Below are 18,996 nucleotides of genomic sequence, written 5' to 3' on the forward strand. Positions count from 1 at the left end.
TGTCCTCCTTGCACGGCTCCCACCTGCGGCTCTTTGCGTCCAGCCTCTGGCCGATTCCCGCACCTTATCACCAGCCTCCTTGAAGCTCAGCAGTTTTGAGTTCAGCCTTTCAAATGCAGGGAGACGGGCCTGGGCCCCCCAAAGTCTTTGTCCGCAGCCCTGCCTTGCTGTCGGGAGTCTCTGATCACGGCTGCACTTTGTTCTTTCTCCCGCAGCAGAGGTGCCTGGCCCAAAAGCGGCAGAACGCTCTGGCCACTCGCCGAATGCCCCGGCTCCGGCCCGAGGAAGAGGTTGGGGTCTCAACCTCAGGCTGCCTCTCCGGGGCTCCGCTTTGGCCGCTGGTGAGGGACGTGGAGACGGTGCTCCGAGGGCCAGGCTGGGGGGCAGGGCTGGAGGTCCCCGAGCCCGGTTGGGGCGCAGGACTGGTGGCCCCACACTCTGGTGCAGTGAAGGCAGTGCTGGTCTCTGCCTCCAGCTGCGGTGCGGGGCTGGTGGTCCCTGACGCTGGTCCTGCTGAGGGAGCGCTGGTCCCCAACTCGGGCGTGGGTGCGGGAATGGCGGCGCTCCAGTCCGCGCTGGCTGCTGGACTGGCCGGCTCCTGGATCTCCCAGCCGGATGGCCGGACGCTGTGGCTCACGTGAGAGCTGGCAAGGGAGGACTCCGCGCCGGGGAAGGGCCTTACGAGGATGGTGCGGCCCTTCCCCTTGGGCGCTTTGTGGCTCAGTATCCGGTACGTGGCCATCGTTCTATCGTACTTTTTCTCGCGGAGAGACTCCTCGATCCTTTCTTGCTCGATCCCCATGTTTTTCATCTCCTAGGCCAGCTGGGGGTTTATCCCCTCGCATGGCGGCTCCTCATAGGGTCTCAGTTCCTCCTGCCCCGCATTCGTCCACGTGTGGCGCATGAGCTCCTCGAGTGTTCCTCGGTGGCAGGGGTCCACGGTGAGACACTTCCCTATGAGGTCCGCCAGATCTGAGGAGATGAAGAAGGGCAGGTGGTACTTCCCTTTGATGATCTTCCTCCCTAGTTCTCGCCAGTTTTCGGAAACAAATGGCAGTCTTCCGCACACCATCTTAAATAGGATGACCCCCAGGCTCCAAACGTCCGCTCCGGGACCGTCGTAGCTTCGTCCCAGGAGAATCTCCGGGGCGACGTAATGGAGGCTGCCACAGAAAGTGGTCAGCTTCCGGCCAACGTACTCGTTACTGAGCCCAAAGTCCGCCAGTTTGACGTTCCGGTCGGCATCCAGCAGGATGTTGCGTGGCTTCAGGTCCCTGTGGACGATGCCCCTCTGGTGGCAATAGTGGACCGCTGACATCAGCTGCCGGAAGACGCGTCGGGCCTCGTGCTCTGTCAGGCCACCGCAGTCCCGAAGGTAGTCGGACAGGTTCCCTCCATCCACGTGCTCCATGATAATGAAGAGTGTGTTCTCGGTGTCAATCACCTCAAACAGCTGTACGATATTGGGGTGGTTCAGGCTTTTCATGGACTGCACCTCTCGGTAAGGTCTATAGGACCCGTGCCGATCAATGACCTTCACAGCCACCTCTATCCCGGTCGGAACGTGCCGGGCCAACTTCACCTTGGCGAAGGTTCCCTCGCCAATGGTGTGCAGGAGCTCGTAGCACACAACGGGGGGCTGCTCCTCACTAGGGGTGGCTGTAAGGTCATGGAGCATGGTGACGCCCTGTCTACACTCACTCACAGTAACAACTACCGATGCAAACTATGCTACCGAACTATACTGACTCTACTGACTATGCTCACTACGCTAAAAACAACACTAACTCTGCTATGCTAACTGATACGAATACAAACAATGCTAACTATGCTTACTAACGACGCTAAGGAACAATACTAACTATGCTATGCTAATACAATGATAACTGTGCTTACTAACTGTGCTAATAAATGATACAAATAAACAATGATAACTATACTAACGATACTAACTAAAAATGTTTAAAGAAATAAAATAAGAAAAAAACTGGAAATAAAATATATGAGAAAATAATAAAATAATGAGGACAAAAATGAAGAAAGAAAAAAGAACAAAGAGAAATAAGGAAAATAAGGAAAAGGAGAATAATAAAAAAGAAAAACAAGGAAAAGGGATAATGACAAAGGAAAAATAAGCCAAACAACAACAAAAAGGAGAACGCAAGCTAACTAGTCCAGTCCAACAGGTCACCACAGATCAGCTTCCTGGGCTCTACGGACAAGAACCTCAGGCCTGACCGGCGCCTTATATAGGGCAGTTTTGTGATTCCATCACAATGGTGCATTATTGGGTCAGAGCAAGACACGGACCAGTCACGGCTCGGGATGAATCACAGTGCTTTTCTCACTTCCTGGTCTCAAGACCCCTTCATGCTCCCAAAACACACACACAACCAAACAAACCCAAAGAACTTCTCATTTATGTGAGAAAAATTGATATTAACTTTATTAAAAATTAAAAAATGTAGGATGCTTCACTTAACGAGCACAAAACAATCCACTTTTTCTACCTTTTCGTTTATAACTTGAAATTCTGTCATCGGTTTTGTCTTTTTCAAGACCTTAGAGTGTCTACATATAAAATATTCCATTCCTTTTTCTTAAAAATGATGCTACGACTTAACTGTTATCTCGATATTAGAGTAAATGTCGTGTTCACAAGAGAAGTAATATTAATATCTCTACAGCCGAGAGAGGGTGGCTTTCATGATTCTTTTGCCAATAAGAGTATGAGCATCTGATGGCTCATCAGAAACTGTGGAGCCCGGGGACACTGGGTTGATGTATTCAAAGTGTTGAGGGACAAAAGCGGTTCACTAAGGATCCTACATCGGGCAAAATTCCCTGACGATGGAGGAGACCTGAAGACATTCCCACATAAACCAACGCTGAGAGATCTTGACCGCTACGCCTGCCATGCAAGTGGGAACAGGACACTGGGCACTGACTTAAATATTTTCTACATCCATCAAAACAATATCTTTTCCATCCCCTTCCTTTTCATGTGCAATAGTCTACTTTTCTTATCCTTTTAGCCACTTTGTGTTTTGGTTGGAGCACTTAATTCTTCTCAATTTAAGGTACTTAATGATAGAAATGTAGTTGTTACTAGTCTTTATTCCTGTTTTGGATATATGTTTTTTCTTCTTAAAGAAGTCCCTCCAACTTTTCCTGCAATAATGTGATAAATTCCTTTAGCTTATTTTTGTCTGGGAAGCTCTTTATCTGTCCTTCAACTCCAAAAGATAGTTTCACTGGATACCTTATTCTTGGTTGTAGATTCTGGGCCTTCATTCTGTCAAATTGTTTTTGTCAAGCCCTCCTGAACTGCATGGTTTCTTTTGAGAAATCAGCTGCCAGTCTTATGGGTGTTCCCTTATAAGTAATTATTTCTTTTTCTCTTGTTGCTTTTCATATTCTTTCTTTGTATTTAACTTTTAGCATTTGAATTATGATGTGTCTTGGTGTAGGCCTCTTTAAATTCCTGATTTGGGGAATATTCTGAGCTTCCTGGGGTTTTATGTCCATTTCGCTCACCAAGTTATGGAAGTTTTCCATCATTATTCTTCAAACAACTGCTCAGCATCTTGATTTTCTTCTGTTATACCGATCAGATGAATATTGGGAGTCTTAATATTGTCTCGTATCCTCCTTCAATTATTTTTATAGTCCCGGTATCTCTTTTCTTGCCATTCTCATTGAGTACCCTGATTGGCTTTCCTGTCCTCTAGATAGGGCATTCGCTCCTCTTCTTTATTCACTTTATTCCTTTGTTTATGTCATTTAATATAAGTCTCATCTCAAATCATGTGTTCTCCATTTCAGACTGGTTCCATTTTATAATTTCCATTTCCATTTTTATCTCTTTGCTGGAGTCCTCTACACTTCCCAAAAGTTCATGGAGCATCTTTATAACTAATGCTCGAAACTCTGCATCTGTTCAATTATTTAACTCCATTACCCTTAGATCTCTGTTCTCTTCTCTCATATGGTTTCTGCTTCTTTATCTTCCCATTTGGCTGCCTTTCCTTTTCTGTTTCTATGTACCAAGCAAAGCTCCTCAGTGTCCTGGTCTTATTAGTGTGGATTAGTGAAGCAGGTGTCCCGTGGCACAGTCCAGAGAGGGGTTCAACTGCAGGCCAAATTTAGCCCAAGCCTCTGCCCCTCTGTGGTCACCTGTTAAGATTCAGCAAGCAATCCACAGATGCTGTGCTTACATTTTCCTTGAAAGGCCACTCCATAAATGGGGGTCAGGTTCCTCCACCAGTGTGAGTCTCAGTGAGGAGCATCTGACTCGTTGAGGGAACACTTGGATGTGGCTCTGGTGGGGTCTTGAGTTGGGAGAGGCTGCTGCTCTTTGTTTCCATCACAACTTTGATTTGATCATCAGAGAGATCAACAGAGGTTCTATCATCTATGCCACTTTTTTTCTCCTATTCATGCATTCTCAATTTTTAACATGAATTTAGATTTTCTATAATGTTGCACTAAAAACTGATTTCACTTGATTAATAATAAAGAAACAATATACACTATTGGAGATAAAATAAGGGTTCGAAGGCTAAGGAAGAAAGCGAGAGGCAGTATTAAAACTTTAATGTGATAAGACAAGAAGATAAGGAGAGTTAATGGGACCATATAACATAAAGAGATGGAATCTCAGAACATAGGAAAAGGAGATCAAATGTGGTTCTCACAGCAAGCAAAATGATCTGGTTGAGGAAAGAGAAAAGTTACTAAAATATTATAACAAATTAACAGACAGGGACAGGAGCAGTGGATGCTGGATGGTTAATAACAGAAGTGTCTATAAAGTGTAATGTTTATACAAGAAACACCCTCCTGACTCCACTTTCCCTTCCAGGTAACATCTAATTACTTTTTTTTTCCTTTCATAGACAGCACTTCAAAACTTTCATACATATTCACTGTCCAGGGTTCCTATCCCTCCATGGAAAATTCTCATCTCGGGTTATCGATAAGCTCCATGTTCATGAACCAACAATCAGTCCTCAACTTAGCTGACCTGCCAGCTGCATATCACTTCCCCTCCACGGAAATTTCTTTTCACTTTGAGGACAAAACTCTTGATTTCCTTCCTGATTGCCTGCTCTCTCCGTTTTAGTCTCTTTTATTAGTTCCTACTCATCTCTCACATTTCTAAATGTTAGAGTGCTCCCCAAGAATCAGTCTTTTGACCTCTCTTTTTTAATGGCTACACTTAGTCTCCTCCAATTTAACTGCTTTAAATATCATTGAGCGCTGATGATTTTCACATTTGTGTCTCTACCTGAACCTACTAAGACCCTTCCAACCAAACGCTAGGCACACATTGCCAAGTGGACGCCTAATAGATACAGCAAACTTAACATGTCTGTTCTTCCCACAGTTGTAGATTGAAGGAAACTCAATCCTTCCATTGCTTGAATAGTCCTTGACTCTGACTTTCTATTTCCCTCCCTTCTTTCCCTCTTTCTGTCTCTTTCTCTCTGTCTCTCTCTCTCTCTCTCTCTCTCTCTCTCGCATCAAACTGATTAAGTCCTGTCTGGTCTAACTTTCTAACTTCAAAATACATCCATATCCCAATCACTTTTCACTATCTCCAGCAGAATCACTCGGGTCCCAGTCATTATTAAAGAAGAGTCTTAAAACAGCAAGCTGTAGAACATGCTTAACAGATTACGAAATGAAAAAAAAATACAAATAAGTGCTGAGATGAACAATCCCTCCATTATACATGTTCTGTTTCAATAGGGTTAAGAGAAGAGTAGAGATCCTACTGAAAGACAAGGGCAAGGCTTAGGAGAAAGAAAGTCTTTCCATAACTATATCCCCCACCCAGTTCCTTAGGAACATTCCAATATTAACTTTTCTATGAGTACTTTCTTGACCTTTCTGACACCTTTTCTTCACATCTCCTACATCTTGCAGAATTCCCAGAATTGAAATGTATACAAAAATTTACTAAAAGAGAATAAGCACATTAAGAATTGAGTTGAAATGCTTCAGATGTTCCCTTCAACTCTTTCTAAATGTTTGAGGATGGCTTGAAGTACTAAAATGGAAACATGAAAAAAAAAAAAGTCTCTTTACTAGACATATTTAAACCCAAGTACCTTTATGGAGAAAACATTTGGAATTGTATTCCAAATATAGGACTTCCCTTTTAATTGTAGAAGGCCAACAGTGCATGGATTCAAAGTAATGATGGGTAAATCAAGGCTTGCCATTATTTTAAAAGTACGAGGTAATATGTGAGGGGCTAAAGAGCCACCGAAAACGTGCTAAGCGCTTGCACACGGGTGCATAGAGGGCCCCATGATATAGCACTTACATGTGCCACTCAGCAACAGATTGTTGTATGTAGGCCAAGGGAAAAAATTACAGTTCCATTCCACAAACAATACAGCTCATAAGCACTATACCAAGGGCTGTGTTTCTATTGAAAAGCTTCATGTCACGCAACCAAAAACCACAGTTTCACAGCAGGACGAGCCTTTTTGCTGATGACACTGGTATCCTGTTGAAAACACCTCCATTGACATCACTCAGCCCACGGCAACAGAGAAGTGCTGATTCTCCTCCACAAACCTTTTCAGTCACCTCCAGCATAGACCAGTATCCTGTCCCATATTATTTCCACAGAATTTGTTTGGTTACCAATCGCTAGGTGCCTTCTGGAATCCCTTTATAATCATAGCTGCCTCTGTTCAGTGGAAAGAACTTTCAACTGCAAGTTTTAAATTTTTGTTATACTAGCTGCGTGATCTTGAGCTTAGTCACTAAACTCTAAGATGCATTTTGCTCATCCGTAAAATGGGGAGCATGTTGCCTGGCTCTCATGATGACTGGAAGGAGGAAATGTGAGAAAGCTCTCTCCAAACTTTGAGCGTTGCACAAATGCAGGTTATTAAAATGTGAGACCTGAAGATTTTTCAGGAATATGGTTGAGTGAGAGAAATTCCCAGATCTCTCCCCTTGAAACAACAATAAGCTGAACATCTAAACCTCAACAACAAAAAAAAACACCCAAACTGCACATCAGCACCTCTCAGCATGGGATCTGCACATAAGAGCTACCACAGGTCATAAACCCACGTGTCGGTCAGTGGACTGGGAGAAATAAAGAACCTGCTTCTGCCAGCGCAGGAGCCACCTGTAGGATGAGGGGGAGGAGTGAAACTTTGGCAACTTCCCTGAACAGCCTTGTCTGGGAGAGTTGTGAGTTCCATGGAGCCAGTGGCAGGGCCCAGTCACCATGACAGAAATCAGAGAAGCGGGATGGCAGAAAAAGAACAGTTGGTTTTTACTTGCCCCAGTTGCAAAACTGAGTCGGAGACACAGCGCCCATCCTCTGACCCAAAGTGGCCATCCCACCATAGCCTCCAAGATTGTACACCATGGAGCCCCAGGGGAATTTGAGCAAACACTACCGAAACAGATGCTAACACTGACAGGGAATGAAACTGTGGGTAGTGAGCTTAATTAAATATCTATCAGAAAATAAAAAGGCATTTAAGGCTTTATATAAAGCAGGGGACCAAGAGGCTAGGTGCCACCTACTGGAAACCAAAAGAAAAGCGACTTCTTTACAGCAGGCTAAAGAGAGACCTTTATATTCTTTCTGGATAAAAAGCAACATACATTTCCATTACTGCTTAGGTGGAGAAATAGTCCATTAAACACCATGAACAACCAAGGTGACAAGGCAGCTCAGAAAGAAAGAGAAAAGTCTCCATAAAATAGGTTTATAGACATAGAAATATGCAACTTAAAGGACAGAGAGTTCAAGATGGCACTTCTGAAAAAACTCAGTGAATTCCAAAATGAATCATATATCAACAATTTCAGAAACTGAAAAGGCACCTACATGAGTAGAGCAAGGAGACTGAAACTCTCAAAAATAGTAGATTAGATCTTCTGAAGATAAAAAGCAGACTGCAAGAGTTGAAAAATAAAATAGAGTCGACCAAATGGAGAAAAAGGTCAATGACATTGAAGACAGAAATCAAGAAATAAATCAGAAAGAAGAGCTAGGCCAAAGGATGAAAAATAATGACAGAGAAATTCAAGAACTATATGATACCATCAGGAGAGAAAACACAAGACTAGGACATTATCGAAGGTGAGGAAAAAGAGCAGGGACTAGAAAGCAGGGACTTAGAATTTCCCAAATCTAAGGAATGAGCTGGAGCTTCAAATTCAAGAAGTCAAAAGAACAACTAATTATCTTAACCCAAAAAGGTCTTCACCAAGACACATCGTATTAAAATTATCAAACATCAATGACAAGGCAGAATTCTCAGGGTAGCAGAGAGAAGAAAACAGTAACTTATAAAGGAAAATCCATTAGATTATCCTCAGACTTCTTAGTGTAAACCATGAGAACCAAATAGGAATAAAATCAAATATTTAAACTATTAAGTGAAAGGACTGCCAGCCTAGAATAATATATCCAGCTAAACTCTCCTTTGGATATGAAGGCTAAATTAAGACCTTTCTACACATACACAAATTGAGAGAATTTTTCACTACGAGGCCTATAGTACAGGAAATATAAGAAAGGGATCTGCTCATATAAAACAAAATGACAAAAATAAAATACATAATTAGGAGTAAAGTGACTATCAGGCAAATAGAAGCAGAGGACTGCAACCCTTACTAAAAACAGGGCATTATAAGCTTAAATAATAAGAAGAGAATTGCTATAGCAAGATAGTAATGAACATTCAGCATACATAGGGACAAAAGAAAAGGGGAGTATTCACAGATCCAAACTAAAAAGCTTCTGCTCAGCAAAAGAAATTGTCAACAAGGTAAAGAGACAACCATCTGAACAGGAAAACATATTTGCAAGCAACACTTCATATAAGGGCCTAATATCCAAAATATACAAAGAATTCATACAACTCAATAACCACAAAATACAAATGATCCAAACAAAAAATGGGCAGAGAACATGAACAGGCACTTCTCCCTAGAACACATACAAATAGCCAATAAATATTGGAAAAGATGTTCAACATCGCTAGCTATTAGGGAAATACAAATCGAAACCACAATGAAACACCATGTCACACCTGTTAGAATAGCTAAAATCAACAGGACGAGTAATAACAAATTTTGGAAAGAATGTGGAGAAAAAGAAACCCTCACCCACTGCTGGAGGGACTGCAAATTGGTACAGACACTATGCAAAACAGTATGGAAGCTCCTCAAAAAACTAAGATTGATCTGTCATATGATCCAGTAATCCCTCTACTGGGTATTTACCACAAAGACTTGAAAGCCCATATCCAAAAGATATTTGCACACTGATGTTCATGGTAGCATTATTCACGGTGGTGAGGATATGAAAGCAACTGAAGTGTCCTACGATAGATGACTGGATACAGAAACTGGATACAGAAACATATATACAATGGAATATTACTCAGCCATAAGAAAAGATGAAATACTGCCATTTGCAACAACATGGTTGGACCTCAGGATAATCATGCTAAGCAAAATAAGCCAGACAGAAAAAGTTGAAAATCATATGATATCACTTATATGTGGGATATAAACCTAAAAGCAACAAATGAACAGGACAGAGTCTCATGGATATGGACTATAGCCTAGTCGGTACCAGAGGGTTGGGGGTGGGGGAGGATGAGGGAGGTAGACAGGGTAAAGGGGGACAAATAAAAGGAGCTAGGGGGAGGGTGAAGTGGGTTAAGGGGATCAAATATATGGTAGCTGAAGGAAACTGGACTTTGGGTGGTAAACACACAATTGAATATACACATGTCAAATTATAATGTATGCATGAAATTATATAATTTCATTAACCAATGTTACTCCAATGAACTTAATGTTTAAAAAAAAAACAAATAAAAAATAAACGTGAAACCCTTTGTAGACATCTTCAAATTTCTGTAGGCTGGCCAAGTGACACCATGATTAGAAGCAAACCACAGAGGAGATTTCTATACAATATCAAGACCTAATTATAAAGATCAAATATGTATAAAATTCCAACAAGACACCTAGGGAGCTGGTGTGCTCTCTCACTAACAGGGACAATTGAGGGAGATGACTCCATTGCGGGGAGCTGTGAAAGGGGCAGGTGCATTAAGCAGGAAGTGGAGTGACAGCATCCTAAAATTTAATCCAGCATTAAGTTTCTAGAATAATTTTCCTCTCTTACAAAGCTCATCCTTCCCCAATAATTAATTCCCAAGCTGGAGAACAAGACGGTGCATGATACTCATTTGCATTCCTTGGATGCTTAATGCTATGCCCTGCACATAGTAGCAGCTCAATAAATATTTCTGAATTGATTGAGAAAAGCTATAATGGATGTCAATGTTCTGGAGGTTTTCTCAGCATGAATAGAGAGAACATATGAAAAAAGATATAACTAAATTGCATGCATTCAAAATAAACATTATCAAATCCAATTTGTGCTTGAAAAAGATGTTGGCACTTACTTTTACACGTCTTTGGAATGTACTAAATGCACTCCGGACAAAAACACGTGACACAATTAAGAAAATGCCGGATATAGAAAATAACACAGCCTATTCTTTTCTAGCAGGAGGAGCCATGCTTCTAGAGAATAAAGATATATTTGGTCTCAAAAACACATTTTAATAATCATAAAACAGAAATTCTTCTTCTTACTTCTAACTATTGCCTCTGGGCCTGGAGGTGGGGCATGGACAAGAAGGCAAAAATGTAAACAAACAAACAAACAGTAGTTGATGATTATGGCTTCATCAATATATACTTAATGCCCAAATATTGAGGTTTAATGAAGGACGAAATAAAGAAACTCATGATACTTATCTCTGACAATAAACAAGCTTATACAATGGCCTGAGTTGAGGAAAGAGAAAAAACATAGCCTTAGGGACCCTTCACTTCAATAGGGAGATTAGAATTCAGTTTCCACTGACTCTACCTCTTGTCCTCCCATTTTTTCTTAAACTCATTCCACCACCCTTTAGTCCCCACCCCTCTCCTCAGACCCCCTGTCAAGGTAATTGTGTTGATAAACCCAGTGCATGTCATAAGGATCCTCCATGTGGTGCAGTTTCTTCGCTACCCACCTGGGGGCACTAGACCAGGCCTTCAGGTGCCCTTCGCTGGTTAGGTGGTGCAGGAACTGTGCAGTAGCTTCATCCCGATGGCACAGCTGTGACAGGTACACGATCACCTTACTTATTACACAAATAAATGACTCATCCCTGGGGTTGTTGGGATGGGGGACACTGGCGATGGGAATTATGCTTTTAATTTTGGATGTCACTAAGTACATCTTTCTTTGAGATTACCTGTGTCACTGCACTGCGCTTGTTAAATATCAAGTATTCTATACTTGATGGCTTTTCTCCATCTTTTCGTTCTTTTTCATCTTTCCTCCACCTCAAAGTCTTGGCCTGCAAGTCATAGCATGGAATCGTAGCCACAGAGCACGTCCTGATTCCCATTGCTTTCAACATGTAATAAAGGTGTGTTCTTTACACAGGCTCTCTCCAGCTTTTCTGTCCTGTGTCACACTTAATGAGGACTGCTCCCCTGGCCGTACCTGCAGCTCATGACACGAACCCCGCGAGGCATGGCCTTTCGCCAGCAATGTCATCGGAGCTGTTGCTGTTCCTGAAGACAAGCCTTTCCTGGGCCTGGGAAATCGAGGGAGCAGGGGCCCCTCCTTTCCCTTTGGGTTTGCAGGGCCAGGTTCGTCTACACGGAGAATGTGCCAAGCAGCTCCCGCTTTCACCTGAACAGTGAACACAGTGCCTTCGGGTGGAAGTAAAATGGGAAACTGCAAATATACTGGTCACTTCTGCCACCAAGGAGGAAGGGCAGGGGACTCTAAGCATTCCTGAACAGTTTGTCCTCTGCCAAGCAAGTCCCTTTCATGTCGTGGGATCAGAAAGAGGGATGAAAATAAGCAAAATCTGATCAAAAAATCACCTCTTGCTGCATTTCAGTTGAATGATTAAAACAGCACTAAAAAGAACCTTGGAGATCTATCGAGGCCCTTATTTTCTACATGAAGAAAGTGAGATTCAGGGAGGTTAGATACCTTCTTGCCCAAAACACAGAGCTAATAAAGAGCAGGGAGAATTCAGGAGTCTTGCCAATATCACTGAGCCTCATCAGTCGGCCACCAGACCCAGCCATGTCCCTCGCACCCCTGTGACTGATTCGCAATTTCGGTTTTGGTATTATTGTTTGTACTGAAATGCTTCAAAAGATCTTAAAGAAAAAGGTGTCAGATTAACTAGAAGTGATTTTGTTTTTCCTTCCAGAAGGGAAATTTTAACTACTTTCACCAACAAAGGGATTAAGTCTGCTCAATCGCAGAACTGCGTTAAAAATAATGAGACAGATAAAGAAAAGCTTTTATTATTTTAATGAATTCAAAAGTTGGAAGCATTATTGAGATGAGCAATGTGTTCATTGCTCTAATCCAATGTAATCGTGTTTTAAAAATTATTCTGTTTAGGAATTTTTCTGCCGCATCAGACAAAATCCAAAATGTGCTAAGTAGATAGAGTATTAAAATTAACTTCAAATTCTGGGCATCTTCAAAGTAGAGATCACAATTCTAAGGACCATCTCTAAAAGTACCACCTATAACACAGGAAGCTTCCTGATACACAAAGATGGTCCTTCTGTCTATAATTTAATCCAAAGATTTCTCTGTCTGCCATTTAACCCCTGTCTTAAGAAATGTATGATTCTCTGTATTTTTTTAATCTGAATCGACCATTTAATTCTGTGTATAAGGAAGCCCATTTAACTTGTCTGTTCTTTTGCATCCACAGTTACAAAAAAAGAAATTCAGTTTCTGAGTCACTTCACTAGGGTTGATTCTAAAGAAAAATATGCCATAGTAACTTTTAGCATAAACATAAATTTGCTATCTTACATCTTTTAAGTCTCAGATGAAAACATCAAAATCTTTTCTTTCCCAAACAACTCGAATGCCTAAAAAAATAAATGTTACCCAAAGAAAAGTTTGACATATGAGATACCTACAATAATACTCCCTCCCTTCTTTCTCAAAATATATCACATTTCTTGGGTATTAGGTTCCCATCACTATTCTGCTACAATCTTGACACATCAAGTTTAAATATTAGCACTAATGACTTTGATAAAGCAAAGTTAATTGCGTTTCATTTAGAGTTTTTTTTTTTAATTTCGCTCACTCATGGTGAACACATTATTCCAACAGAAATGTAAGTCACCAATCACAAGTTCAGCTTTAATTTCAGCAACAGCACAGTACTAGTTTTAATTAAACTTAGAAGAAAAGTTCAATTCATCTTCCTACAGATTTTTTGATTAGGACCACTCACTCTAAATTATACCAAAATCTTGCCCCAGCTGTCATAAAATGATTATGCCATATTTAACCACCCCCAAATCTCACTAAAAATCCAGTCTAGAATATAGGACATCAATTAGTCAAAATCTCCTATACCATAAATTTATAACAGAATATAGCATAAACTTCAAAAGTAATCTGAATATTAAATGAATGTGAGAATTGGTAATTAAGCCTTTTGTAATTAGGGATTGACTCACTGGTTTGTCATTTCCTTGGTCCTCTGGTTCACATCTTATTGTCTACAGTTGAGTTTCCAGTGGAATAAGGGAAATGGACCATCCACATCTTGTAACTAGGTCTAGTGAGAAAGTATGATAAGGCCGTTTGACACCTATTGATTAAAATGATTTATTACTATATTGCTAATTCTGGATATACAAACGTTTCTGTCTGCATGAAGTACAAGAATAACTCGTGGAAAAACTGGGACCTAAACCAAAGGTTTCTCCTTTGTAACCAAGGAGAGGACAGACTGAGACTTTTTGGCCAAGAAACTAAAGACCTAACCATGAAAGACAGTAAGGTGGAGACACAGGGAAGATGCCAGAGACAGAACCCACACACTCTATCTACGTTACCATGGTTACGCCACAGTGGCTTATTTCCTCATCTAGTGTCCTGCTTAATAAACAAAGACTTTTTAAAAATAATGCCCCAGCATTAAAAATAATGCTTGAGAATCATTAGTATCTATCACAGTTCATTTTGTCTCCTCCTAACTATAGGAACCCCAAGTCATGGCGCCCTCACCTGGGATAATTTGAAACCAAATTTTCTACAAAGATCAAGGAACACAATTCCCATCTTCCTTTGCTTTTCCCCACCAAGCTGTGTTTCTTTCTGAGTTATGTTGAAAGCATTTTTTCAATTAACAAATATTTATGAGGGTGGAGAGGAGCTATATTTTTGCTATTAAGTTCTAGGTTTTTTGCACTATAATTATTGAGATTTTCATTTGATCTATTGCACAATCAATTTTTGCAATTATTTTACGGTCACATAAAAGAACAAATAAAATCCTAAATGTCCTTTATTCAAACCTGTCTCTCCTTGCCTTACAGATGCAATGTTCTCTTGACCCTCCCTGAGAAAACTAAGGAAACCAGTTTTAAAGTTTTATCATGTCTGCAATTGCTTTGGAGTGAGTCCTTTACTCTGATGGCTGCCAAGTCTCTTCATAGGTAAAGTGACTTTAAAAAAAAAAAAAAGGCCTATATCGTTCAGTATTGATATGCCCTCACAGCCCGTGTAAGTCACTGTCCAGCTGTCCCTAGTAGGCGTTCCCTGTGTATAACCAATGGCTGAAGAAGTCGTCCAGTGAGTTTTCACCCTGGGGGCTCTAAAAGCCAAAAACGTTTAATAAACTCATCACACAGTCCACTGTGCATCAGACTTCAGGACGCACTATCATCGCCTACAGTTTGTATTTCCCAATGGAGTGGTATCGGTGCTGGAGCATCTCCCAATTAACAATTACACTCCGACCCTCGTCCTTTGCCTGAGTGGAACTTGAAGTACCTCGATTATTAAGTGCTTCTTTTACAGGTAACAAAATATGTATAGATTGATTAAAACTGTGCCCCAAGGAACATGTAAGATAGCCAAAACTTGTTAAAGAAAACAGAATACTTCAAATAAAGTGAACTTCCAAATGAATATTTTGGATGACATACCTAACTCTCTCCCTCCAGTCTCTCTGCAACCTTCCTGTAATCCCGCCCGCTTTGTGCTCTAGGTCTTGGACACTCTGTTCCTCAAGGACCGCACATCAGCTGCAAAGCTTTCCCTAGCCATGTGGACCCCAAGGGGCATCTCTCCGACCCTTCCACCTTCCGCACCGTCAACGCCTTTGCTCCATTTATTTGTGTCTCATCTACTCGGCAGGACTGGACACGCAGCAGTCAGCTGTGCGCCCCAGCGCCAGCCCCGCCACTTACCGACGGGACGATCCTGAACGCCACGGCTACCCTTTCAGTCACGGCTACCAAGTGGTAATGACAGGAGCTTATTTCAGAGTGTAGTGCAGATTGAGTGACATATTACACATCACGTGCCTGGCACAAAGTAAGCACTCGATCGACGTTCACTGTTTTTGTTTTTACAGCACCAGACTGCGAAGATCCGGCGGAGGGAAACACGGGGCTGTGTGCCTAGTGCCCCAGCGTGTGCGGTGCGCAGTTAACCCTCATAACTGCTCCGGACGCGCGAACCCCGCCACGTGGTCCACGTTCATTCCCTCGGGAGTGCGCCCGAGCCGCCATCTCTCTGCTCAAGCCCCAGCCCTCAAGGTGTGTGCGCTTCCTCAGCAGAGAAAGCGAGGCCCCAGCCCTGCCATCTGCTTCCCTCCCAAGCCCCGTAAAGACCATGCCCATCCTTTAGATTCTCCCCTTCTTGGACGGGTCCCCCCGGACGGAGACAAGCCACTCTGTGTTCTGCATTCCGTCCTTCCTGCCTCCTTTCCAGGTCTCGTCCAGCAACCCATAACTTCTACTTCCTTAACGCCAGCCTCTTTCTAGCCCCACTGACTACTTCCTCTCGGCCCAAAAACCTGCTCAGACTCGACCATCTTAAACAAAGTAACATAAAACCCTCCCCTGATTCCTTTCACTTTATTTCTCCCTTCATAGCCGGCTTGTTGGGGGGGGGGGGGGAAGAACTCTATGCTTATCTCTATTTCCCCAATTCTCAACATGTTATAATACATACTGTGGCATCATTAAGCACTAAATCTAATCTAACTTTGGCGTCCAATGACCATGCAAAGTAAGACAAAGACTGAAAATCCATGTTTCTGCTTATTCTCCCATTCTTGAGTTATTCCTTCCTCTACATTTCGGTGGCTTCACTAATAGCAAAACACTGGCATGGTTGTGTCTCCATAACCAAGCATATAATAACCTAATTTGCATTCACTGAATCAATGAAAATAACCAGTCTTGGCTCCAAAGCTATCCACTGTCCACTAACAACTTAAAAAGTTATACGGTAAACAAGTTCTTCAGCAAAGTGAGATATTGAGGAACCAAGATTCTCCCTGATGCAACTCCATTCAGATCCATGGGTTGCTCCAGTGAGAAATCTGCTTATACTGACAAAGTGATTCAGGGCTTAAGTCTTCAAAGTGTCAATCACAGCAGGATGCCCAGTACACACTTCCAGGCTCCCCAGCTTCATCAGTGGGGTTACAATGGTCTGCAAAGCTAAAGCCAATAGCCCTCCTAGGTAAGCTTTTAACATGGTCTCAGACCCAATGTTTTTCTCCTCTCTTTTCTTTTAAAAACCATAGGAACATACTTAACATTTTGTAATTATCAAAGCAGTTATGCAGGAAGATTTCCTGAACCTGAAAGCTCTTGCTTTATTTTTTCTACACGTAACTGATTTATGACAATGATGAATTAATGAATTCATTTTCTTCACTTCCAAATGCCTTTGCCCTATACAAGCCAAGTATTTGATGAAGGGATTAAATGGAATGGAGAAATTTAATAATTATTCTGAAAATAAGACTGGTATTACTTTAAAAAAGAAAAGATGATTGCTTGATCTTTAGTTTTTCTTCCTCTGCAAAAGCCAATTCACTGAGGATATAAAAAATATAAAAATAATTTTCGCCCCTTTCATTCCATAGTTTTCTTGTTTCAAAACAGCAACCCAGTAGAAATAGTCCACTGATAAATTTCTATATACTTTGATTAAATGAAAATATAAAATTTCAAAACCATCAACAAGCCCTTTTCTACAGTAATCAAAAACTACCTTCGCTATAAAGAAAAAAGTTATCCAACCAAAAATTTGATCATGAAATAATTTCACATCAAAGATGAGAAGGAAATATAACCATTCATTTACTGATTCATCTCTCACGAAAGATTTATTGTGCCAGATGCTGGCAATACAGTAATAAATAAGATCCAGTTCCTGCCATCAGGATTTTCCATCAGTAGGAGAAGCAGAACCCAACGTATAACAAAAATTTATCCATCCTCATTTATAGCCGTTCTAGGGAAAGAATTTTTTAAATTACTGTTAAAGTCTGGGAGAGCTGCCTTGGCTCTTACTTTCCAATATCAAATTTGATTATTATGCATTTACCACACTCAAAAAGACCTTCTTTACCTACTCATTGTTTCAAGTAAATTTAGCTAAGACCCTTTCGTTAGACAGCCTCTTGTCTCAGAAATCTGAGAGATTGGAAACAAAACAGTGAAAAAAAATAAAAGAACAACATGAAAAGGACTTGGAAAATCTGGCCACTGAGATGTTGTTGAGGACAGAGGACAGCAATTCACCACTACACAGAATTAAAATTTTTAATACGTTTAGACTCTAAACAAAGGGACTTTTGGAATGCCATCTGCTAATACTCTAATGCTTATAATTCTAAGTTATTTGAAAGGTTGGACCAGATTTTACCATGACATAAGTTCTATATCATGGCTAGGACCCAAGGTTAACTCATAAAGACCTATTTCTTTGATTTCTTCAATAAATCATAAACGCCTATGGGGCATTTTGCCAAGAGTTAGGGATACAAAGTCAAAAGAGTCTAGTGGAGAAAACAAAATTAATGTTTACAAGATAGTGCAATAGGTGTTTTCTAGAATATTCATGAGGTGCTGTGGGGAGCAAAGTAAAGGGGCACCGGAACCAGGCTGAGAAAGGAAGAGCCACAGAACGCCTCCACAAGAGGTCATGCTCAGCTGAATTTGGAGGTCCAGTAGGATGTAGCTACACTAAAAAGGTAGAACAAACCAGACTTGATGGCTGATTGGATGATGGAAGGGGGTGGCACAAAGGAGCCTAGAACCACTCACGTGTCTGATTTGGGGGACTGACTGAATGTGGGCACCATTCACAGAGAAAGAAATCCTAGGTTACATGAGGGCAAAAATGAAATGTGGACAAGCTTACACTTTTGCCTTACATCCGTTTGGAATACCAAGAGATTTCTATTTAGGGCTTGTGTCAGCAAACCTGAGTCACATGGTGTAAGACGAAGGACAGATGCTGCCCCAGGCACCACTGCACTAACAGTGCGCAGGTGTTACCTGTAGTGCCGGCCCCCCACCCCCATCCTAAGGAGTCCCTGTCTCCCCATTTTTGCCTCTATTTGCAGCTTGTGCTTCGGCTCAGTCAGCAGAGTGTGCCTCGGGAAGCTCTGGCCAGCCACAGTTTACAGAGTGGTAAATAACTTGCCTAAGAGCAGATGACGGGCAATGGCTGACTTGCCCCAGGGCCAGTCCTCTTCCCCACAGCACTGCACTGCCTGGCTTACGAAACAGCGGCCCAGCGGCCGTCCCCATGAAGCAGTTCTCACGTAGGCATGCTCTCCAAAGCAGGCTCTCGGTTGCCAAGACATCATGTGCAGATCACCCAAGAAAAGGATGCATCAAGGAGCCCCCTCTCAAGATGTGCCTCTGAGTCATGTTCTTTGTTACATGCAAAAGGCCACCTTTAATATATTAGGGCTCCTGGGTAGCCCGTCCTAAAGGGATGGCATCTCCCTTGGCCGAAACAGTAAGCTTTGTCTTTTTTTCACAGTTCTTGTTTCCTTTTTTTGTATTCTGCTACAGTCTGTTGTGATTAATTATGAAAGAGGCTCGGGT

General features: G+C 41.8%; 2 protein-coding genes across 3 annotated transcripts in view; both read right to left on the reverse strand.

The window, feature by feature from the left end:
• The window catches only part of SMYD3 (SET and MYND domain containing 3), a 536,963-nt gene that overhangs the window by 279,426 nt on the left and 238,541 nt on the right, over window positions 1-18,996 (reverse strand). The gene's annotated exons all lie outside the window — the stretch shown is intronic.
• Window positions 738-1,984, reverse strand: LOC107521609 (serine/threonine-protein kinase MARK2-like). The gene has a single exon (XM_036235371.1). The coding sequence runs from the start codon at window positions 1,676-1,678 to the stop codon at window positions 815-817; it is 864 nt and encodes a 287-aa protein (XP_036091264.1). The 5' UTR covers window positions 1,679-1,984; the 3' UTR covers window positions 738-814.

This window comes from Rousettus aegyptiacus, unplaced genomic scaffold (assembly GCF_014176215.1).
Source record: "Rousettus aegyptiacus isolate mRouAeg1 unplaced genomic scaffold, mRouAeg1.p scaffold_m13_p_18, whole genome shotgun sequence".
NCBI classification, from domain to species: Eukaryota; Metazoa; Chordata; class Mammalia; order Chiroptera; family Pteropodidae; genus Rousettus; species Rousettus aegyptiacus.

What these genes read in the sequence shown, in the direction of transcription:
- LOC107521609 (XM_036235371.1), bottom strand. Translation starts at nt 1,678, where the DNA reads ATGCTCCATGACCTTACAGCCACCCCTAGTGAGGAGCAGCCCCCCGTT.